The sequence below is a fragment of the Pseudopipra pipra genome, chromosome 1 (genome assembly GCF_036250125.1).
Source record: "Pseudopipra pipra isolate bDixPip1 chromosome 1, bDixPip1.hap1, whole genome shotgun sequence".
Lineage (NCBI taxonomy): Eukaryota > Metazoa > Chordata > Aves > Passeriformes > Pipridae > Pseudopipra > Pseudopipra pipra.
Genome location: NC_087549.1, coordinates 51,972,276 through 51,997,582, shown reverse-complemented (window position 1 = coordinate 51,997,582; position 25,307 = coordinate 51,972,276). Strand labels below are relative to the sequence as shown.

Here is a 25,307-nt window from a genome sequence, read left to right as displayed (position 1 = left end):
AAATCCTAACTACACTGAAATCAGCAGCAAACCATCATTCAGTGGCCACAATCTATCATTTTTCAATATTTCATTATTTCTGTGATTCAAGAAAGTCAAGAAACCACCACTACTTCAGAGCAGATGTTACTATCCTATTTCTGATACTTCTGTGATTTCTGCTTACCAAAAGACACTGCCGTGTATTTTTTTCCATCATGAAGAAACTGCCAGGGACTAGAGGACCTCAGTAGCATCTGATGAATTTAGTGGTAAAGCACGTATTAGAAGGAAACAGTCCCACACACTCCCTGAAGAGAGTGAACGGGACCCCCTTAACTGAGGCTTCTAAAGAACATTGATCTGCTAACACAGGTTAGAACAGACTGAGAGCTGCAGCTAGTGGTCACCTTCCCTTTTTCTTTTCCATCCTGTGATCTCTCTCAGTGGTTGTAAAGACCATTTAAACACTCCATCATTAGATGTCAACAAAGGTTGGGCTGGCTGCTGAACTTCCCTATGAGGCAAGGGAGCAGCATGAATAACTTTCTTTTCCCACCCCTCTTTCTGCATCACACCACAAATGTCTGCTAGGTGGAGCAAGGATATAAATGGGTTTGACTCATACAAAATCTGCAGAGATAAAATCAAGAGCTAGAACCCTCTTCACAGTATAATGGATGCAAAGCAAACAGGTTTCCTGAACTTTTTATGATTTCCAATGAATGATCAAATACATTCAAATACTCACAAAAATATGTCCTTCTCAAATGCAATAGTTTTTAATTTTTGGTACAAGAGACTGAGATTCCAATCTGCCTATATACAAACAGCACAGAACTACAAAAAGAAAGTTTATCTAAGTCAAATGTCTTAATTTTTATTAAATTCAAAAACTGCAGGAAAAAAAAAATCACAAGTTTCTAAGTACAAATAAAAACAAATCAGCTAAAATAAAATAGTTGTCAAGTTAAAATCCATTTTCCATAAGATTCCCTTCCTTGCTATTGCCCACAGTATCATCAGAACTCGTAGAAGTGCTTTAGAAATTTATTTTACCTTGCCAATATGATAGCAAACTGTAAGTTTACCATGTAAAAAAGCAAACTGTTTAGGCACAAGGTGGCAGAAGACACAAATATCAACCATGCTTTCCTTAATTTGTCAGTAGAAATCCAGGTGTGCTTAAGACCTGCATGGTATTGTATTCAAACTGTCAGAGCTTACTCAGTGAAATAAGGGCTCTTTTTTTGGTATGGTTTTGTTTGTTTTTGTTTTTTTTTTTAAATGTTAAAGGTTTCTTGTATCTTTTTTCTCCCATAAAACAGAGAGAAGATGTTTAAGTCAGCGGTATGCCTTACTGTTCAGTGCCAGTGTTCTGGCTAGAAGAGTGGCAAAAGCGACAAAATGTGTTCCAGCACCAGAGAACGTGAAGTAGAAAACCTGTAGTGTAAAAAAGACCGGTTCATACTTGTGTTTTCTGTGTAATTAATAGTCTGGCGACCACCTGCTAAGACAGCATGACAGGCAGTCACATGCTATTTTTGAAGATATGAGCTGGGCTAGGTCATCAGCTGCTCTCCCAACAGAGCAGTGATCAAGGTGAACAACTAACGTCTGCTGCTCTTCTCACTACACCTAAAGGAACTGTCAAGCAGAAAATTAAATTATAACAAAATTAAAACAAGTGTTGTTCCATATTCCAGATTCCACCTTTTACCCATCACTTGATTCTTGCCATTCTAATAACAGGTGCAGTTCCACTGTCATTCATAAATACAAAATTTTATTTGCACTTCATTAGTTTAGAAAGACCACAATGTTTTTCAATACCACAACATTCAGGACACACCGAGTTATTCAAATATGTATCTACTGATTTACCACAGCTAAACTAAACAGTGCATTTAATAAAAGATATACCAAAGATATAATTCACAAGTTAATTATCAGACAAAATCCTAACACAATATTTGCTTGATGGGAATAATTTCCACCATTAGGAAAGAAAATAATTTTACCTTAGGTTCCCTCCCCCCCAACCCTACAGATGTCCAGACAAAAATACACATATATATTCCTTAACACAGGAAAAGTATAATCTTAATTTTTTTTTTTAAGAATTTGTCTAGGACAGCAGCATTGCTTTTTATACTTTCTTTTAGACCTTGAATATATATCCATTCTTTTATTGAAACTTAGTGATTCTTGTAACCCAAGTTTATGTTTATGCAGAAAATTATATATGCTATTTCAAAGTGCAATCTTAGATCTGCACCAGATGTGATGTCTTGGTACACGAAGAAAGGGTGCAGCATTGAACAAAATAAATAGAAGACTGCCAAAAATTAAACTTAGCTTTTCAATAAATCCAGTCAGCAGAGGATGCTACAGCCAAAAAGTGTTTTCACTACATTAAAAGGAAACATAACGCCCATTATGGAAGCTTTGTACATAAAGTCCTCTGTTTTTAAAAAATTTGTCTTTAAAATAGTTAGCAAAGCACCATATACTTATCTTCATACCAGAAGAGCTTCTGCCTGCCTGTTTATAATAACAAAGAACTATTACAACATTTATGTCAAGAATAGGTATAGATTTAATTTCTTCTTCTCCTCAACTGGATGTGTGGCAAACCCCCAACGACTGTACAGTATTTATAACACTGGGGCAATGAACAAAACATCATTGTGAGGGAGAGGGGTAATAATTAATGTTATAGTTGAATCCTACATAGGATTGCATATTTGCATATTTACAAGTTAGTGTGTAGCTCTGACTTGAATAACAAAGTGCAACGAGAAACTGCCAAATGATTGTAGTGCAGAGTAGTACAGATACTTTCTTTACCCTCCTGCTCCTATTTTTCACTCTGTAGGAAGTAACAAGTCAACAGCAACGGACATGTGGCCTTGGAGGAGGCAGTTCTGGTGGGATTTCTGGCTCTGGCTGCAGGGACAGGATACTGTTGGACAACTCATTTCTTATAACATCCAGTGGCATCTTAAAGAAAAGAAAAATCACCTGTAACAGTCATCTGCATAGAACTCAGCACAAAGAACTCATTTCAGGAGTTCACTGTCAGCCAAAGCCTCAATTTAAGGATCTTTTGGATCTTATTAGTGAAATACATCGGTCAGCAGTCTGTGAACTACATCATGCCCACTACATGTTATCCAAAAATTTCACGTGACAGTTTGTACTTGCCCTCTACTTCCTCCCAAGCATGTGCAGTCGTTATTTAAACACTGACCATTTATCTGGTCAGAGGAACTACCACCTGAGTATTTTACCTTCTTCAGAATGTCATCAACAAGTTTTAGAAATATTTCATCCACATTAAAATTATCCTTGGCACTTGCTTCACAGAACCGCATCCCGGTTATTTGCTGTGCAAACTGATGGGAGAGAAAATAAAATAACTCCATGAAGATATGCACAAACTGCAAAAAATAGCAAATATACCTACCCTCCCCATAAAACCTTAAGAAAAAAATCAAACACACATCTTTCCCCAAATCTGTGACTGCAGATTTGGTACAGCAAATACTGCAACATACAGCTAATTTTTGCTTAAAATTGGTTTATTGGGAAAGTGTTCTGCATTTTTCCAGACTTAAATCTGAGAAATTCACGTATTCAGTTGACACAAGATTGCTGCAGACAAAAAGTAAGAACTTTTCAGAAGAGTTAATCTTAACCTTATTATTCAAAATGCAGAAAAGGGAAGTACAGATGTAAGAATTAGCCTTGACTCTCTGGCAGAAAACACTTCACTTCCAAATGTTTGTGTATGCCCATACTGATATTTTCCTGATGAAGACGGTGCTATGAGTATCACACTAATGATATGAGTACCTTGACTGCTTGTCACTCTTGTACTCTCTAACACTTTTGGAGTTGCATGAGAACATAACAAATATGAAAACAAAGGTGAGCTCAGTAACCAAGCAGGGCTGTTGCCTGTCCAAAAACAGTACTGAAAGAAGGCTCGCAAACATGTCCTGAGTAAAGGTATCTTCATTTGTGATTCAAGTCTTCACTTTCAGAGCCCAGAAAGGGGTACTGTATAGTGTGAGCCTACTTACAGCTTACTTTCTTTAGATCATACTGCTCCAGCAGGAACATATATAAACTGCATGTTCTATAGAAGTAAATACCATATGAATTTTGCCAGATCAACACCACTCTCAATATGCTCCCTACAACTAACAGTCTGAACAAGAGCAGCCATGGACCATCAACAGCAGTGCCACAGCAGCTTTGCTTCTAGACCTATCCTTACCTTCTCTCCCTGCTGTCGAGTAATCTCTCGATCAACTTCACAGTCCAGTTTATTTCCAACTAATAGAAGCTCTGCATCTTCTGAAGCATACTGTAATTAAAACATTTTTAATTAACTAAACTTAGAAACGTAAGATTTTGTAATGCAAACACAATACAAAAAGGGGCAATTCCTCTACTAAATGGGGAAGCACACCAAATCAGTTTATATGTAAATGTTCTTCCCAAAAATTATTTCAGAAATTTTTAACTTCAATTTTTAAATTCCATCCTTAAAACATGACTTGAGAACTAGCTGTTCCAGTTTATCTAAGAATGAACATAACGACCTCATTTCACAGACAGGAAATAACCCCCCTCCCTTTACTGCACAGGTAAATGAGTAATGTTACAGAATTCCACTGACACTTCCAGCTGGGACAATTCTAGTTCAAGGAATTAGGAACGGACAACCATTTTGCAACAAAACCAAATTAATGTTAAATCCTGGCTAAAAGAATCCAGTGAAAATCAACTGGAAGTAGTTAAAAAATCCTAACTCAATGCTGTAAAATGTCTGACAGAGATTTCTCTGAGGGAAAAAAATGCTTCTTGAAAAAGGCATGTAAAAAGAAAAACATAAGGCATACCTTATCAATCATTTTCATCCATTTTGGTAAATCGTCAAATGTTTCCTTCTTGGTGATATCATACACCAAAATAATTCCCTTGGCACTTCTGTAATAAGCTGAGGTAATGCTGTTGAATCTCTCCTGACCTGCTGTGTCCCTAAGAAGCAGCAGCAAACATTGGCACAAACATTTCACCAATTTGCAAAGTACAGAATAACTTTTTTTACATTTTAATAATAACACCCCGACACTCATTAGACACTCTACATTTCCTCCTGTATGTGTGAATTTCAGGGAAAAAAATGGAGCAGTACTTTCAATCATTAAAAGTTTTCATATTAGAACTATTTATCCCATACTAACTTCACCAAGAAAGGCCACCAAACATTTCTACATGTGTCTGAGAATGAAGCTGTCCAATGAAAATGTACCAGCAGATAAAGCTGGTTTTGCATTGCTGGAGTTTTGTTTTTTCTTTTGTGGTCCCTTGTTTTGGTTTGTTTTTTTAATAGCTCTGAAAAAAATGAAAAAATAAATGGATACATCCAGACACCCAACTATAACACAAGCAATTAATTGATCATTTTGATTTGAGCTTTCAGAGTCTTTTTGGGTCAACCACAGCAATTCAGCCACAGTTCTAAAACTACTTCAGAAGCTACTGTCACAGAAGTCAATGAAAAGAATAAGCAATCACCAATTAGTACAAGTTTTGAAAGTAGATACCTGGCTTTCACACTTGCATCTACTTATCTGAGGCGTTCAAATAACATTTCCATGCTCACTGTCAGCACCGTAGGTATTTCAGACAGGGTGCATTTACACTGGAGATTATTATCCAGCAATGACACTAAGTCACCCATGGCTTCTGTTCCAAAGTAGATGAGACAGAAGCATAATTTTTTACTGAACCATGAAAACCCGTGCACTGCTTTTAATTGTATCAAGACTGCTTAGGGAAGATTTTTGGCAGTTATAGTAAAAATACAGCTGGTGCATACCCCAAGTCCTAAAATGTGACTGGCATCTCAACTGGAAAATAAGTTATATGGCACCCCAAAGTGATCAAGCATTTGTTGCTTGAGTTCAGCCCCCAGATTAAACAGATAGTTTTGAATTTTTACTTAGACCAAGTCAGAAGATGGACCAAATTTAAGAGTGGATGGAGAAAAATGTGCATTTGCGTTCGGACTCAAAAGTTCAACGTGAACTCTCTTCAACAGTCACATTTTAGACAAAAGGAGGAGGAGGAGAATGAATTTGGGAATGAGATTAACAATGGAGACCTGAAACACTTGTTACCAAAAAAAAAAAAAAGTGTGTTCACAATATGCCACATCAATTGTCCCAAAGATTTAATCCTTTTATGGCCTGTGCACAAAAAGCAGTAGAACAAACTACCACAAACCTATCTTACTCTTTATGAAATCTTTAGGAATTTCAAAAAAGCAAGTTTAAAAGTGAAGTACTTAACTTTCTCTTCAAATTGCCACAAGCGTACTTGATAGCAAAAAATATGTGGCAGTGAATTCACAAAGTAAAGCAGTGTCCACTAGAAAAAGATTTTGAACCTCTGCTTCATAGCCTGTGGAAACATATTGACTTATATTTCACTACAAGCCAATGACATTGCAACACGAGGCAGAAGAGAACAAATTCCTATTGCATCCATTTTTTATTTGATTGTTATTCAAATCCCATTCTCAGAACTTCAGAATTACGTTCATACAAACCTTTGGGAACCTACAGAAGGTGAAAACAGGTAGCCTGTCTCAATAAGGTCATGCACTAGTAGTATTGCAGACCAGTTTTAGATGGTTAATTGGTTGCTTTCTTATCACTAAAGAGGCATTTTTATTAAAGCAATACAAGTTCTGGCAGCTGAAAATACATATAATAAGTATTAGTCAGAGCAAGTAACTACTTTATTTTCCATTACTTCTTGGCTATGGTCAGATTTATTTATGGAAGGTCCTTTGGACGTTCAGTCCATGAAAAATTTAAAAATTCCAGTATGAACCGTTGATTTTCCACATATGGATAACATTGCTCTAGTGCTTATGAACAGAATTCTCAGAATTCTGCCATCTGTTGCTAATCCAGCCTACTGATCAAGTATATTGAGGATTGGATACCTTTGGTTCCATCATTCTGAGCAGACTTAACTAGGATGGCAGATGGAAGGGCATACCTCATGTAGAAGAATATAACAATTTTAGCTTTGTCCAGAATAATGGGGAAAGCTGCTTTTGTTGTCATTGGGTTTTTTTTTTGTGGGTTGGTTTTTTGTTTGGTTTTGGGTTTTGTTTTATTTTTTTTCCTGGCCAGTCTTTTCCCTCTTTTCTGTACCTCTGTCGGAACACAGAAATAAAGAGGGTGTTTCAAAGTCACCTGTCTGTGCCTCCAGGTGACTGCTAAGGAGCTTCAGCAGCTCCATCATAGAGGGGCCACCAGGGTACCAGATCACTGAGTCCATACATTATAAAAACAGAGGGGAAATAAACACACTAATGTTCACCTACCCTCCCTGAAGTCAGTCATCAGCACACTGGTTAAGTAAGCAACGAAGAGAACTACACAACATTATGCAACTCTCCCACTCCAGCTATCTCCAACTCCACATTTCCCCTAGTTTGCTAAGTGCTGTATTGCCAAGTCCACCTGGTACTATCAGCTTCTCCTCACTCTATAACACCCCTGGGCTCTTTAAAAGTTTATGGTATTCCTAGGTTGCTGCACCCTCAGATCCTGTGCTTCCCATTTGTGTAGGTCCTTCACCCAAATGTCACACAACTTGTAGTCTCGCTTGCTGGCTATTCGGGACACACCACATGCTGTGCCCAGTTTAAAACACCTGTGGACAGCCTGGCTGCCCACTACTTAAAATAAATGGCCAGATGGCTACTGACTGACACCTGCCAGTCGTGCCAATTACTGTGGATTATGGCTGACTTTCTCTGCCTTGCTTTAAGTCATCGACTTCTCCACACTTCACACAACCTCTACTGCTGCCACAGGTTGAAATGAAACCAGTCAGCAGGTTTCTGATTGTAAGCGTGATATTCTAATCCTTGTTTCCTTTGAAAAGTGGAAGAAAATAAGCTGAATTTGTGATCTCTACCATTACCCTAAAATTGCATTTGCTGTCAAACAGTAAGGTGAAAACTGAAAAACTATTTCTGCAATAAGTAAGTTTAGAATGCAACCCCAAGCTACCTAAGTAAACTGCAGTTTGAGAAGAATAACACGTTGATCTTTTGCATGGAAAAATCCCATTTTCATCTTATTTTTCACACAAATGTGCAGCAAATCCTTCTAATATTCAGGAAAAAATCACAATCCTCAATGGAGAGCTGCCATTAAAAGCATATCCAACTTCAAATGCCTTCCTTTCATGTGCAGTGCTGGAGCAATAGTTTGCTACACTATTTTCATCCATGTATTACACTCCTGCAGCTGGAATATTTTACTAAGGATAACTATTGAAGCACTAATGGAAAAGTGGAAGAAGAGATGACCACTATTTAACTGGGCTAACAGTACGTAACTTCATTAACTTCATAAGTGATACTAAGTGCTACTAGTTCTTTATTTGCTCTGGTCAGAATCAACGCAATAGCCTAAGTCAGTTGAATTTAATTCAAACTCCAGAAGTCCAAATAATAAGTTACTACAACTTAAACAATGATCTAGCATAACTGAAAAAAAAACAACCAACACCAAACAATCAGATTTCTCTTTTTTAAATGCTAAGTCTTTTGATTTTTTCAAGAAAATTTTCTAAAGGAAAAATACTAGTATTTCTAAATTGTAATCAGAAACATACAGTGAATGACTCCTTGACCAGCCATACTCTGCAATTATAGAATCCAACCGCTTGATTGTTTTTCTGCTTCCAAAACAGAAATTAGACATAAAATACAAACATACATTACACCAAACAAAAGAAATTAAAAAATCACACAAAGCCCATTTTCAAGCGTTGATATGTCATATTCTATGTCATACTGCATAAAATGCAATACAAATACAGTTGATTAAAATATGTTTGGATAATTTTTCTTTTACATAAATGTTCTCTGTGTCTATCTACACCAGTTGAAACAAACACATGGACAGACTCAAAACTGTCTCTGGCTCTGTACTTAAATTACTTTTTTGTGAGTGGTGGCGTGAAGTGGCAATAGAAGAGAAAATATTTTTAAAACTTTAATAAAAATTTAACACTAATTTAACACTCACATGCTCTATGCTTCTATGGAACCTACAGGTAGTATTTTAAAAAATGCTTTAAAGTAATTTTAGAGGTTAATTCTACTTGTCAAGATGAGTTTTTTTTCCTCCCATAAACCAGAAAGATACTTAAGATCTTTTATTATATAAATAATTTATTTCAGAGGTACTGAACAAAAGGAACTACATTCTGTTATACGCCAGGACAAGGATTTTCCAAGACAACTGATCCTTAGACCACAGAGCCGGCAGAATGTGAACTGAGAATGCACCACTTTAAAACAACCTTCAGAAGCAAATCAAGACTGTTTTGTTGCCAGGACACTGGCTACCTTGGGCATTAGGCCTGTAGAGGTAGAGAGCCCCTTTGGCTCCAGCAAGGAACTCGGCACAATGGCAGGGCACCACTGCTTCCAGCAACCAGGTCCTTTCAGAGGGGAGGCTGGAAGTGACTGCTGGTCATGTCAGCTGCTTGTGTGAATGAGTGCCCAGATGACTCATGTAAGAGGGCACAGTCGGACACCTTACTGTCCTACTGAGCAACTCCCAGCACATCTATGCTTCAAAGCATCGATGTGGAGCTCCTATTATTTGGTCTGGGTTTCCAGCTTTGAAAAAGTGCTGATTCACAGATGCCTGGATTCACTTAGACACTCGAACTATCCAGTAGTTCTGGTTACTCTACCCCATGGCTTGAGCTGCATGCACGCATTACTTTTTATAGAACACAGGAACTTGTTTCAGCCAAGAACTGTGATGCAGGACCTGAATTACTGCATCCCACTACTTTTGGCAACCCAAGGGACACTACTACTGTTCCGGGTAGCACAGAAAAGATGGACACTACTCTCTGTCCTCAGTGGTGCTCTACCATTGCATAATCTAAGAAGTACAAGGTTGTTTCCTGACTGAAAGTCATGGAAACAGGGGAAGCAGGGACCAGATAGGAACAGGTAAAGCTAGAGGTGAGAGGAGACGCCTCTGTGATCCTTAGGGCATGGTATCCCATTACAAAGGGAATACAGGTGATGAGTCCTTTTGTATACTACTCTACTAACAGCAGCAGGTGTGAAAGCTGCTTTAAAAAGGACATCTTGCACACCCAATTGATTGAAATATTCAACATGGTACTAACTTTAATATATCTTTTGATAAACTCAAGTGGTAGAGCTCTACGGAAAACATTCTGCTGACAGAGTGGTCAGTGGAGAAACAGGTCAAGTGACCATAAAAATACCAAATTTAAACTTTTTTTAAACTGTTCTTGTTTGACTTTTAAAGTAGAATCAACAAATGACTGAAAAAAAAAAATCCAAACCCTGATGCTTCAAAACATAACTTTAGTCATTTTAAGAAAGCAAATAAGCATAAAGTTCAGAAATTATCTGTTCACTGAATAAAACATTTTTTGTAGTAAAGTTACTGCAATTATATGTAAAACTACCAGGAAGTATGAGGCAACCTAAATTCTGTCACTGTGTAGGTATGAAAAGAGACTGACTTATGATTAGCTATGCAATTGCAGTCTGCATTTCTAACTTCCAAGTGTTTGACTTACTAAATTGCTTTCCTCTTCAATCTAACAATTGAAGATACAATAAGGAGCTGAGGGAGCTGGGGTTGTTTAGCCTGGAGAAAAGGAGGCTCAAGGGAGACCTTATCCCTCTCTACAGCTACCAGAAAGGAGGTTGTAGCCAGCTGGGGGCAGCCTCTTCTACCAAGTAACCAGTGACTGGACAAAAGGAAACGGCTTCAAGTTGCGCCAGGGAAGGTTTAGATTGGATATCAGGAAAATAAACCTCTTCACCAAAAGGGCTGTCAAGCACTGGAACAGGCTGCCCAGGGCAGTGGCTGAGTCACCTTAAGAGACATGTAGACATGACACTTAGGGACATGGTTCAGTGGTAGACTCGGCAGCAATGGGTTATAAGTTGGACTTATTAATCTTAAGGGTCTTTTCCAACCTAAATGATTCTGTGATTCTGTGTTAATAAGAGTTTATAAACAGACCCAACAAAATACACAACAGAATTCAGCATAAATTAGCAAAAGGAGTGCTAATCTAATTGCTTTTCTAAAAAACTGGAAGTAAGCCAAGACAGTTTTAAAGATTCAGTATAAGAACAACATTTTAACAGCCACAGTTGGAGATGAAGTGACACTTAGGAGGAGGATGTTGTGTTCGTGGATTTTATCATATTTTAAAATATTATCTCATTACATTGTGTTTTCCTTGCTATTGTAGCAGGGCTCCACAAAGGAGTAATCATCACAATTTAGCAATCTCTCAACTTTTAGTTTTAAGTTTCCTATATCCTACTAGCATATTCTCAATATGTGGAAAATAATGGTTTAAACAAAACTTCTCTCCTATAACGTAGTTATTCAACAGGAGAATTTTTTTGTATCAGCTTACCACATTTCACAGCAAGCATTCATATTAGGCATACAGTAGTATTTCCACATCAGAATTTTTTGTTACCTCTGTCAGCTCCAGCAGACCCTGGCTAACAATTGCTGGCTCAACTGCCAGTCTTGTGGTCATAGGTTTCCAAACAGGGACAGATGAATGAAGACATGCCACTAACATTCAAGTGTTAGGTGACTGATGAGACCAAAGATGAAGCAGCAGTTAACTCAGAGGGAAGCAAGACAGACACATGGTGTGACAGACAGAGTTGATGGTGACCTGCCAAGAGGAGTTAGTAAGCTGAATTCACTGCATCCATGTAGTTAAGAACGACAAACCACCAGAATATTCCAAAAGTGTAACAACAAGAATATTTAGAGCTTTTTCCCCCCTCTATGGGTTGTTAGCAGCTTAAACAGTTTAACTACAATGCCAATTATGCATCATACACTGTTAATAAACCAAAGCTAAGCTTCTACATGGTAGTATATAAGGTTAATGTATAGAACATAGCTGGTTTATTCTCTCATAATAATGTTTATGCATTGTACTACTCTGTAAAACAAAGGAGCTGTTAAACTCAATAATTTCTAAACAATAAAAACTGTATTAATCGCTAACATGGAGAACCATTTTCCCACACTGTTTAGAGTGGATATAATTTACTTAAGTCTCGAATGCCCTTAACTTTGAAGTTATTTCAAACAGCATCAAAGAAACAGCACTGCCTATACCAAGTTTTAGAAAAACAGTTTAGAAAATACTTCACAGTTGTTTTATAATTGCTGTTACAATGAAGGTCAGTTTTAATCAGTCCAGAAAAATAAAGAAAACAAAGTGTACTTTCTCTAGTGTCTATTTAGCACAGTCACCTTTTGTTGTTTGTAGAACTCCTATTTCTTCTGTAGGTGATGTCATTCTTCTAGGAAAAGGGGCTCGAGTCGTCTGTGATGCATTAATATTTCAGTAATTACATTCATGCCCTACTTCTAACTTTATCTCTCCTTCTCCTCCTTTACCCTCACAAAAATCTAAGAGCTATTTGGTTTTGCTTAAGTCTTGTGGGAATGGAGGAGAGGAGTAGTAGGGTAAGAGCTAAACCAGCTTATAACAGTTAATAGGAGTATTAGACAAGCATATTAATTCATGCTAGAACATAAAATTAAAACATACTGCTGGTTGCACATTTGTTTTACTTACCAGATTTGTAATCTAATTTTCTTTCCTCTTAGCTCTACTGTTTTGATTTTAAAATCAACACCTATAAATAAAATACAGTAAACAGAAAAGGAGGAATAAGAAGCAAAAGTAATGAGGGTGTAATTATTATTTTTTGATACCTTTTTAAAAAATATATCAACTTGTAACAGTCTCAATAAGCAGAAGGGTTTGCACCACTATGGGTCAACTCAGGAACACCATGGGGATTTCACAACCACTATATAGCCTGTGAGCCATCCAATTTGGCAGCATCACAACATAAACCTTCCACTTTGTGCAAAATTTCCAGCAGCAGGTAAACCCAACATAACAGTAAAACAACAGGCACAGTATGTTTGTTTCTCCCCTGTTCACCTTGACTGTCAAGGACAAGCCTGCTCTACTTCCAACTGGCACAGATGCCCGGGAGGCTTGGAGCAAAAACAATCCCTCCACATCAGTTCTGCTGTTTGTGAAGCAGGAACAATATATGTCTGGCTTCCAGAATAGATGCTTAGCATCTGCTAAGTGCTGTCCTAGAAGTGCTGCAACTATGGTTGGTTTATGAAGAAGTTTGTCAGCAATATCATTCTTAACTCCTGCAAATATTTATTAGCAAACTTCTTAGATTTAAAGAGGGTATTTGATTTTTAAAATTTATTTTATACCTGTATGGTGCTTTTATTGATCATCTCAAATCCAGTCACATTCTGAATGCATGCTAAATATCAAAGATAGAACCATGAAGACTTTGTTATACAGAAAGATCTATCTTCTATAAAAAATAATAATGCTGGCTATCAACAGCTAAGACATACTACGGTCAAACAATACCTAGACACAAAAGCTTACCACCTTAACTACAAGAATATTTCAGGGAATAAATGCCCTAGCATATTTGTAGACTGTGAGTTCATTTTAGTATACATTTGCAGGAAGATTTTTGCTTCAGTTCTTCCTTCTAAACATCACCATCCCTTCTAACAGTGCTAAATCAAAAAGGCAGAAATAAGAAGACATGGTTCAGAATGACACACTTAGAACTCACACAGAAGTGCAGAAGCATAGTGTGTTGGAAACACTTTTGGTATTTCACATACAATTGTACACTAAGAATAGGAATGAAACTGAAGAGGAAAAATAATTTTTATTTTCTTTAACAAAAACTACACATTTTCTCAATGTGTAAAAGCTGAGTGTCCCTGTTGATATTGTTAAGGGTTGAGACTGAATTGTATCTTTGACAGAAAGGACTGAACTTGGCCCTTATGTCCATATTTTTAGTTTGCAAAGCAGGTGGACACTGTTCAGCCAGATGAAATAAACAGAAAGATCACGGACCTTTATTCTCCTAAACAAAAATCCCTTCAAGCAGCTTGCAGTTCCACATTACGCAGTGATAAAAGTAATGGTCACCACCAGGACATTTGTCCTCCTTCTCCATGTCCTTATCAGTGTCTAGCACACTTATTCACAATTCTTGGAGCGCTAATCAGGACATACAATGCTTGCACTTCGTTTACCAAGATGTATCTCATTCAAGCCCCAGGAGCTAAAGAGTTAAACTGATTTGTACTATACAGTCTAAAATTTTAAAGGCAATTTTCAAGCATTCATATGCAAATTGAGAAAAATATTAGAATTATTAAAATTTCAGAGCATTTATTAATCCTAACTTCAAGAAATCTTTTTTCTACACTTCTGAAAAACGACCATCTGTGTTGGTGTAAAAGCAGAAGAGAAACGATCCAGCTATGTTCTACTATCCAAAGTGTGTGAAATAGGAATTTCTGTAATTACTGCTTTTCTATTAATGAGTTTTTTTAAAGAAACATAGAACCATTTCTACGGTTTTAAGATTTCCTCTATATAAATGCATTTAAACTATAGAAACATTTTCCCTAAGGGTCACAGCTTTTTCTACAACAAGAGAGTAACTTTACTTGATAAGGAGATGATCAGTATTAACTGAAATTGCTTGCTTCAAACTTCTCCCGTCCTCAAGGAAGTTTGAATATAACTGCGCACACATTCCCAAGCCCAATTCCCAATCCCGCCATTCTGCCATACACAACCTTCTAAATGATTTGCCATTCATGTGACATTAAAAAAAAAAATCTTCCTTTTCTCTCCCACAGAAACATAAATAGAAAAAAAGAATCTACGATGCTCATACAGTATACATGGGTATACTTGTCTCAGGCTGATGATTTTACTTATAGAGGGACTTGATGTGAGTGCTGAGAGAATACAATTCTGCTGTGTAAAGGAAAAGCCCTATTGTCACACACGAAAAAAGTCTAAATCATCTCTGATCACAAACTAAGTATTAAAAAACGCCACAGGGATTTCATGTAAGTTTCAATAATTACAAAACTAAAATATTTTTATTTTTACAGAAGTGGTTTAAACACTGCTGCCTTACACAAACAAATAAACAAAAAGCTTTTGTTGTATTTTTAAAAAAGAAAAATAAATAATGAACTATGGAAAGAAGATCCAACTGTTACAATAAAGTACATTTTCAACTTGGGACTTTCTGGAACTACTAGGCACAATATATGAATTAAAAAAGTAGGAAAAAAGCCTACATATTAAAGAGATCGTTTCAAAATAAATGTCAACAGCATTCTTATTTCAAAGGCAGATCTTTCTATTAATTATCTTAAATTCATACTATGAAATATTTCCCTACTGTTAAATTTTACAAGGAACAATGCACACAAGTAACAGTTTTGGAAAAGCAGATTCTTCTATAGAACTGTTTGAATCATTTAACACTTGAGTCAGACAGAGTGCCAGAACTACGCAAAGGTTGCTCAACTGCTTTTTATAATTAGTAATGCTCTGCAAGCATCAACACAAAATCAAAAGCTTTATGTCTGCCAATACTGAAGAAAAAAATCTGGCAGCTTTCCTTTTGCACACGAAGAAACAAATTCCTAAGCCTGTCAGGTTTCATTAGCATGTTCCACCATAGACTGCCAAAGCCAGTGCTTCGAGTTTACATACAATTTAGTAATTCAATTAAAACAACAACACAATAATTTGTTTTCCACTTCAATTTCAAATATTGCATTGAGTTAAGAAAAAGTTCAATGGAAGAAATTATTTAGCTTGACTTATGTTAATGAAAATACCTAAATGAAAAGTTTTGTTATCCATACAATTACTCCAGCATGGCTTTATATATAGTTCAATAAACTAGAAGAATCAACAATTACAACTGCATTAATCTGAACAATTTATCTTATAAAAAGAAAGGATTTTAAAAGGCTCTCTTTAGCTGCTACAACACCAGCAAACTATTGCTGGTTTGCATGCTATCTAGTTTGCATTTTAAAGGCCGGCTGGCTAATTTATTGTCAATGAAAACCCAAATATACACATGCCAGCGAAGCCAACAAGTGCATGTGCTTCTGATCATACTGAAATGTGCCCTTTGCCAGTTCACAGTGATTTAAGGGGAATCAAAGGGCTTATTACGATCTACCCTCCCATTTAAAAGTTGGCCTCCTCTATATATCAGGATTGCACAGACCACAGGCAACCAATGCATTCAGCTTATCTAAAATTGTAAACTCAGACCACAAGTAAATCTGAATCACCATCTCTATTTTTATGAGTTAAAAGTCTGTGTGTTTTGGATGGCATATTCTGACCCTCATTTTTCGCTGGAGGCCTTTTTGGGAAGTTCAAATATCCTGTAAGAACTAATGAAAAAGGCATAAAAATACAAATCTCAGCCTCTGGTTTGTGTTTCTGATTTTGTATCTATTTAAACATTTGATTCAGCTTGCCCTACAACTTAAAACTGGAAATGAGCTGCTGCCCTTTCCCCACAGGCTAGATTTATGTCAAATAAGGCATTACATGCAGCAGCACCTACATGGTGTGTGTAACAAAAGATTATTAGTTCAGGATTTTCAAAATTTTATATAATGCACATTGTTTTTGTTAATAGCACATGAACTTTAGATTAAAAATATACTTTGTGAAAACAAGAAAGTCTATTACAACATGCGCTCTATTGAAACCATGCAGGAAAAATAAAGGGATAGTAGAACAGAAGGGTTTTTTAAAAGTATATTAAACACACAGCCAAACAACCTGTCTGCACTCTTTTCAAAACTAAACAGCCCTAAAAGAGAACAGACACTCAAAATAGAAGCGCACTAATGAAGTTCTAGATAAGGGCAAGTCACTGAGGATGACGTATCTTGTCACTGAACCAAACTTGAGACTGTTCCAAACTTGAGACTGAAATCCCATAAAAATGAAGCCTAGCCCAGAACAAAATATAATAGATTAACTCCTCACTCTAAACAGAAACTAAAACTTATCTACTAAGGTACAATCTAAAACACACACAACTGGGTCTGTCCTTTCTCTTTAAAGCTAAAAAAAATTGTTTAGAAATAAATAATAAACTCTTCCTATGCTTTTTATGTTCATTTTTTCAATTTTTTTTTTTTCTAAGTGGCAAAAAAAGGAAGTGGAAACTGTTTTGCTTAATGCACACAGAGTGACCTTTTGGTGGCCAAGATTTCCTGGTAACAAAGCTAATGGAGGAACTGGGAAAACAGATGTAAACAGAGCACAAAAAAGCCCCTCCAACTAAAATCAATTCCAATGGACTAAATTTTCAGAGGCCTATTAGTGATTTGCATCAAAGCAATTCAATCAGTGAAAAATAATCAGACCATGTTTAAAGAAACAGAATCAGTTTAAAAATTCAGAGGTTATATACTAATTAACCATTAAAACAGACATATGATTTGAAGACTATGACAGTTTATTTAATTTGGACATCTCACAGCATTATGCAAACAAATTTTCTTACTTATGCTACAGTTAACGACAAAGGTTGCATGATTTTCAAAGTAACAACCATCTTTATTAGTCCTGGTCTGTAACTCAAACAATAACTTTCACCTATCCAGAAATTGTCAAAGCCAATGAAAAGGTGCTCAGTAGCTTTGATACTGATTTCTAGAGTCTTGCATGGCGGTAGGGGAGAAGCAAACAATAACAAAAGGTACATAGGGAGGACAGGAAAAGGTTACAGAAACTGTTCCCAGAAAAAAACTGAAACCATCGTGTCTTTTTTTAATTGAAGCTGTAGGACAAACAGGTAGTTTCTAAAACACACTAACGTGGAAATGCCTCTTTCAAACTGCATATTATAAATTTTAAGATTATAAAAAGAGATTTGGCAGCATCTAGTGTTATGTCAGATATAAGCCCGTTTGGGGACTATTTCAGAGGCAGGTAAAGTATGTTGTCCATAGGGCTTCAAGAGTGTAATTCTAGAACGATTAACATGCAGACATTCGAGACCACTTGCCTAAAATAAAAGTGTGCCCACATCTCAACTGGCAACTGTGCTACAGACCAGAAAGAAACAGATACCAAATATTTTTTTCTGTTGGTGTAACATACATGCAGTGAGTAAATTTTGAAGGTGAATTAAGTGATTTTTTTAAAATGTCCAATATACAGCTTCTAAACATCTCAGCTGCTTGGTACTTCCCAATTCAGTGAGAATGGAGGAAATTCTGATTTCTTTATATTCTTGTGGACAGTAAAATTATAAAGCCTTTCACAAAATGTAGGCTTTTGACACTAGTTAAGGTACTAAGTTCAAAGCATGCACCAAAATGTTGACAAACAGAATGAGGTGGAAGAGAAAACTGGAAGGAATATGGCTTTCTGTGCCTTCATAAACAAGACTTATTTTCAAACTGATTATAGAACAGGAAAGCATACTGAGGCACTGGTCTACAACTACCTGACCTGAAGGGAAAACTGAATTTGAGGAAGAAGTAAAGTTATTTCATGAGCAGCACTATTCAGATTTTTAAAAATGGAATCTATTTCAAAATCAGACTGAATTTATCATTTTGTTTTGGGTATCAAGTTTCCCACTGCTTGGAATATCAGAAGAAGTAACTTGTAAAAGTGTTGCTATACAATTCCCAGAAAGAAAGTCCCTAACCAAGAATCATATGGCCCTATTTTCCTTGCTACTGACATGCCCAGCTGTTCACAGAGACTGAGTTTGACAGCTGCATTCCACTCTCCTCACAAACTAAACTGCCCATTTGACACCATTCAAGTGGCCTCTTCATCTTGCCTGTTGTTTTACTTGCACAGTCAGTATATGTACTAACTAGGGACTACATGGTACTCCAACAGTCCTGTAGTGTTGATATAACCCAGTACCTGACTGTTTCCATCAGCTGAAGTTAACATCTAGTTTACAAATGAAGTAAACAAAGTCGACTTCAAACTGACTTTTCTTTGCAACCTCTTGTTGACTAAAAACCCCATACCTCCCCAAAACCCTATCCCTAAACACTAATAATTTATATTACCTACCTACATTTCTCTATTTTCAATTATAGTTTTGTTCACTTACGAGGATTCAAATGGTTACACATAGAAAACGACTGTTGACTAAATCAAATGCTGTAAAATACACTTAGTTGACACATGCGAGACAAACAATGACTTGTCAGGTGCTTTCACTTTCTGGAGCCTCTGGAGTGTCCATTACAAGTGACTACTCTGCTCCCAGATGTAAAAGGCTGGTTCCAGGGGACACAGGCTTCTGTCAAAAGTTGCATTTCCTAAGACAAACAAGGAGGTTCACACATGCTCCCTAATTATCTGAAGGTTTTGTGTAAGTCAAAACTGTTTTCTGTTTGAGTTTCCAGACTCCTGCTCTCCTCTGTTTGTAGTTTGGCAAGACACTGCAGCACACCATCAACAATGTACTTATTCGGTTTATTTACACTATTCTGCACTAGTCAAAAAGCCAACACATAAAACCAGATGTATTAACACTTTGGATATGCAAAAGCAATAACAGTCAATAAGAACTGTCAATTTTCACAGAAATACTTATCTCTGATCAGAACTTTCTTTTTTTGTACAACAGTAAAAATTTTTCATGCTAAGTATAGAGCTGATTTTGGATTAAAGCAAGAACATCTTACTATTACTTTGCCATGATGTGGTAAAGCAAGAGACATCTATTTCTACTCTTTCTTCCCTCTCGCCACCCCAACTAGACTTTCAATGCCATCTTATGAAAGGGTGGAAAAAATCCAGTTCTGAAAAACGACAAATAGATGCTTTTAAAATTAATAGCCCGATACTTCTAAGTGAATTTAATTATGTTCTATGACAAGCTTATGGGAATGAAACCGAACATTTATGTTGTCAGTCCACATTTTTTAAGGATAAAGAGAATGAAGAAAGAGTTTCAATTGTCACAGAAATCCCAAACAGATGTATACACACCTATAAAAGTATAATGTATGTATTTGTATATCATATATATGTATGTATATATATTAAAACCAGAAGTTGCCTTACTTAAGATAGCTCTGATAAAAGACAAAGCTAAAGTTTTCACTACTGTTATTGTTTATTTGATGGATATTAGGAATTTTGCATGGAGATGGGTATTTTAAAAATAACTCATATGGAAAATACCGCTTGGAAGGAAAAGCTATGGACCTCTGTAAAGCTCACGAGTTGCCAACCTCCACACCATTTCATGTGGAGGTGAAACAAGGTCAAAGAGCATTTCTGTGAAGTCAAAGGAGTCCTGCACCACAGTGCCTTTACAAGCCACCGATCTGGATCCTTCAGGCTACAATTAGTCCAGAACAGATCACAGGTCACCACATTCCCATTGTGATCCACAACGAATCTTCCCACTACAAACTCCACCTATGATTTTGCTTGCAAAACAGGACAGAAGGAAGCTTTAGTGTTTACTACAAGTGGTAGTATAGTTTCCTATGAAGAGCTGCTACAAGAGCCAGCAATGCACGAGGCACAGAAATTGCATTGGCATTACCAAGGGTAAGGCCTCTTTCCTGGAATGCTTTTAGACCTGGTGGAAAGGAGCTGAAAGATAAGACTAGGTCTTAAGAAACTTTACATACTGAGCCAGCATGTAAAAATAAAGCTGAGGAGCTAAACTTGATTTGAGGGACCATAAGAATCAGCATCCCAAGAGGTGAGTCAGTGCAGAGCCACCAGTTTGGGAGAGCAGGAACCTCAGGTTCAGAAAATAAACCCCAGAGAGAAGTGTAATGCCTGCAGCAGAATTAGATGGATGGGAAATAATGCTGAGTACAGGAATTCTGTAGATCTGTCATGGAAGAAAAAAGCAAGGAGACTGGGAATGAACTAAGATTTGGTGGATGACATAGGAGACACAACCATAAGACTGAGCTGTAGTTGTACAGATATTGGGAAGAGAACAGAGGCCATTAATTATTAAATAAAGGCACTCTGATGAAAAAGAGGGTGAGATAGTACCATTTAAAAAAACCATTTTATAAATTATAAATTTATAAAGATCACCACCACGATGGAGATCTGAATTACAATGTATTCCTTTTAGGATAAGAACTACTTGGGGTAGGGTAAGGGGAGGAAGTCATGGAAGAAGCAGAGGTAAACACTTTTCCTTTGCCCCAATCCTTGAATCTTCTTACAAATGTGGCAATGAGTATTTATCCATTACCCTTTTTCATGCCATATTTGGCATATGTGGCCTCAGCTGTCAAGTTGGAAAAACCTCCAAGTCATAGTTTTGGATTCTGCTCCTGTGTGAATAATGCAGGTGAAGGGAGATCAAATTTTATTTTAAACGGAGATCAAATTTTATTTTAAAAGAAAAAGTGTAGCTTTATGTTTGTTGACAAAGAATACAATGCCAATATACCCTGGTACAAGCATTATTCCATTGCAGGAAAGAAGTTTACTACTCTGGATTTAACACTGGCACAGAGAAAGTAATTTCACATTTTGCAAAAATCAGTAAATATTTGAGCATACTGAGTATTCTCAGTGCTATGTAAATAACAGATTAAATAGACACAATATTCTATGCAGCTAATTTAATGCCCAAAAGAAATACATCAAAAGAATTTTAGATCAACAGCGCATTGTGTGCCATTATGAATAATGTGCTGAAATCTGCCAAGCTATTTTTGAACACTTTCAAAGAACTTCAGCATCTGAGATCCGACTGAAGACATGTTGATATGTTTTCATTACAGAATTTACTTTACCAATCTGGCAATGTAGGCTTCTTAAATTAGCATTAAAATACTGCATCTTTCTTAATTGAATCCCTACATCCCCTTTTCAGCAGAAACACTCTACTTTACAATGACACGGCACGATTATCCTAAACAGCCCTTAGGGACAGGAGACAGAAAAGTTTTAGGACGTTTGCAATTCTTACACTGTTAGAGAAGACTTCCGAGTAGCCTGTGCACTTTCATCCAAAAGCTCAAGGTGTTAAATGTTTTTCTATTTGTCCTATACATCCACAGTTTAATATACAAGCATAAATGTCAGGTTGAGACCATTAATGTCAAGGTAAGGAAGTAAGCATATATTCTAGCACTTCATTATAAATACAGCTTTGCTAATATAAGGTAGGTTTAATAAATTTTTGTTTGGTTACATAGCCTTTTCAATTTTAATCTCAAGATATATTCAGTTTATATAAAGTTCCTCTGAAACTGGATCAGTCACAGGGTTTTCACTGATGTTTCAAAACACATTCTCCACTTGCAATTCTTGAAAACCACTGCGGTTAAGCGGTGACAAAGGAAGAACTTTATGATTTCAACTGTGTATCAAAGGCTGAACTCAGGTTGTTTTGGAGTGCAAGGTATATTCCATCTATATTAAATGTAAATAGCAGAGGTTACTTGTTCTTACAGCGCAAAAAAAGCAGGGTGCGAGCTGACTGTGAAAAGCTCTTTCTTTTAGCAGTCAAAGGATCTGGGGGAATCTCAACAGCTCTCAAGTTAGTCAGAGGACCTTGAAAGAATGCCATTACTGTCAAGTCCTTCTGCATGTATTTTGGCACAAGTTGATTTCCCTATGCTGCTTTATGTTGGCACACTTTGTACACCAAACATTACATAACCTTCTGTCTAGCAGCATATCACCACTTATTTCCTGTTTCTTCTCTAAAATAAGGAAGCTTCTCTGCTTCAATCACTGTCTCAGTTATCTAGGGAATCAGTTTTGCTTACAAGGCAGCAGCCTAGAAGTCTGGATCAGGGTCTAGAGTACCTCCTCTAGAGCAACTTCCCAAGATTCACAGCAGGAAACTAACCCTAGTTACACAGACCAGCCCAGGCTTGAAGGAACCCTTAATGTAGGTCAAGGCAAAGATACAAGAGAGCTCAAATCAATGTTTAGACCTAGAGAATTTATAAAAAAAATTCCATGATTAGTTCTAATTCAGCTGTACCATAAATTTAATTAAATCTGCCCATCTACAGAAGCTATCAGCATTTCTTCATTACAACACATCCCTTGAGGATTAATGCCTCAGATATGCTATTATTGTCTTTCTAACTTCAACAATGTTAACAACTTCAAACCAAAGAATTTAAGGGTGCAATCTGCACTATCAGATTTGGATTCCTAGAGAACCTAAGAAAGAATTAAAAAACTGATAAAACACACATTAAAACAAAAGCATAAGTAACAATGTATTATTTTGTCACAGGAAGATGGTTTTGGATAGTAATAACTCAGCTTCTAAAAGGCATTACAAACACTTTTCATCAGACGTTTCCTCACATTCCAAGCTACAATTAAGCCATGTATTTTCCAGTGACACAAGACTTTAACAACCACCTTTCTGCAATACTCAAGAGTTCAATTTCAAGGACAGGACTCTAATAACAATACAGACTAACTAGCTTGTTTTCCTACCTTTACACATTTGTGTATTAAAAGACAGCAGGCATTAAATTACCTCCAAGACTTGTACAGATGACTAAACTATGAATAAGACAGCACACTACAGAAGTAGGAGGTTCTCTTGAGTTGTGTGAGGAGCCAAACATGCGGCGTGCTCAAGAGGTACTACTCTTCAAAAAACAAAACTTCCTCGGACCTAACATCGCAGAAGGCTTCTTGAAGAAGGCGTAACAGCCACCTGGAGTTAATCTAACTGCAGTCTGGAAAAGTAGCTGAATACACTGAGAAGAGTACGTTGGATGCACAATGAGCAACTTTTCAACTCCTGAAATACTTCTGTCTCCTTACATGCAACATCTAAGACTTAAGCACAAAAGCCTGCTTTACCAACCATCTCTAATATTTCCCTTTAAACTGTTTCCCGTTAGTAAGGCTGAAACTGGGCACCCAGCACCTTCTCAGAACTTCCAACGATAACTAGGGCATCCGCGATCTTTCCAAGCAAAGCTGTGAAGTTCGGCACCAAGGGCTCCCGCGCCATCGACCCCCTGAGCTTCCCACGGCCCGGGAACCCACTGGGCGAGACCCAACGCCGCTCCGCTGGGCGGGAGGCTGGGCGGGAAGGGGACGGGGACCACTGCGCTCCCCGGGGCGGGGAAGGGTCTGGGAGGGAAATGCCTGGCACGCGGGGGGGGGGGGCTCACGTTTGCGGGAAGGCGGGAGAGGGGCCGGGGAAGGGCGGCCGCCCCACCGAGCCCCGCGTTCCCATGGCCGGGCCCTGCGAGCACCGAGGGCACGACAGTCCCTTTGGACGGGACGGGACGCGCTCCCTTACCCACGGTGGACTTGCAGGCCTCGCAGAAGGTGTCGTCGGTGAACCGCTCCATGAGGCTGGTCTTGCCCACCCCCCGCGACCCGATGATGATCACCTGCAGCTTGAAGTCGGCCGGGCGCGGCGGCTGCTTCCTGCGGCGGGACTGCCCCCCGGAGAGCGCCGGCGACCCCGCCGCCGAGCCCGCCCCGAGGTCCAGCCCGCCGCCCCCCGCCCTGCGCTGCGGCAGCCCCGAGCCCGGCTCCATCAGCCACGCATGCGGCGGCGCCGCGCTCCCTCCCCGCCCTCCCCGCCACCGGCGCCGACCACTGCGAGGCAGGGGGAGGAGGGGGCAGCGAGGACGAGACGCGACCGCCGCCCGGCCCTGCCCTGCCCGAGGGGAACGCGAACAGCCACAGGAACGGGAACTGCGCCGCCGCCGCCGCCGGGAGCGGCGCGCCCAAGCCCGCGCCCGCCCTCGCAGCGCCCTCTGCCGCCCCGGAGCCGCGTCCCGCCCGCGCCGCAGTGCCGGGGGCGGGGAGCGACCGCCCCGGAGCGGCCCCTGGCGGGACCGCGGGGTCTCTGGCAGCCAGGGTGGCTGGGGGGCTGGAGCGTCCCTCTGGCGAGGAAAGGCTGAGGGACTTGAGCCTGTTCAGCCTCGAGTTGAGACAACTAAGAGGGGACCTTATTTATGTGTATAAATATCTAAAGAGGGCGTGCCAAGAGGACGGAGCCAGGCTCTTCTCCCTGGTGCCAAGCAATAGGACAGGAGGCAAATGGGCAAAACTGATGCACAGGAAGTTCCACCTGACTATGAGGAAGAACTTTTTTACTGTGCAGGTGACCGAGCACTGGGACAGATTACCCAGAGAGGGTGTGGAATGTCCCTCACTGGAGATACTCAAGAACCACCTGGACACAATCCTGTGCAAGGTTCCCTAGGATGATCTTGCTAAAGCAGGGAGGTCAGACCACATGGCCTGCTGTGGTGCCTTCCAGCCTGACCCATTCTGTGACTCAA

At 38.5% G+C, this 25,307-nt stretch overlaps 1 protein-coding gene across 1 annotated transcript; it reads right to left on the bottom strand.

Annotated features, from left to right (window-relative positions):
- Window positions 1–1,237: 1,237 nt before the first annotated feature.
- Window positions 1,238–24,718, bottom strand: RAB12 (RAB12, member RAS oncogene family). The gene is made up of 6 exons (XM_064656756.1): window positions 24,311–24,718; window positions 12,718–12,778; window positions 4,893–5,031; window positions 4,265–4,354; window positions 3,273–3,377; window positions 1,238–2,982 (listed from the first exon to the last, which is right to left on the bottom strand). The coding sequence occupies exons 1-6, from the start codon at window positions 24,552–24,554 to the stop codon at window positions 2,869–2,871; spliced, it is 753 nt and encodes a 250-aa protein (XP_064512826.1). The 5' UTR covers window positions 24,555–24,718; the 3' UTR covers window positions 1,238–2,868.
- Window positions 24,719–25,307: the final 589 nt, after the last annotated feature.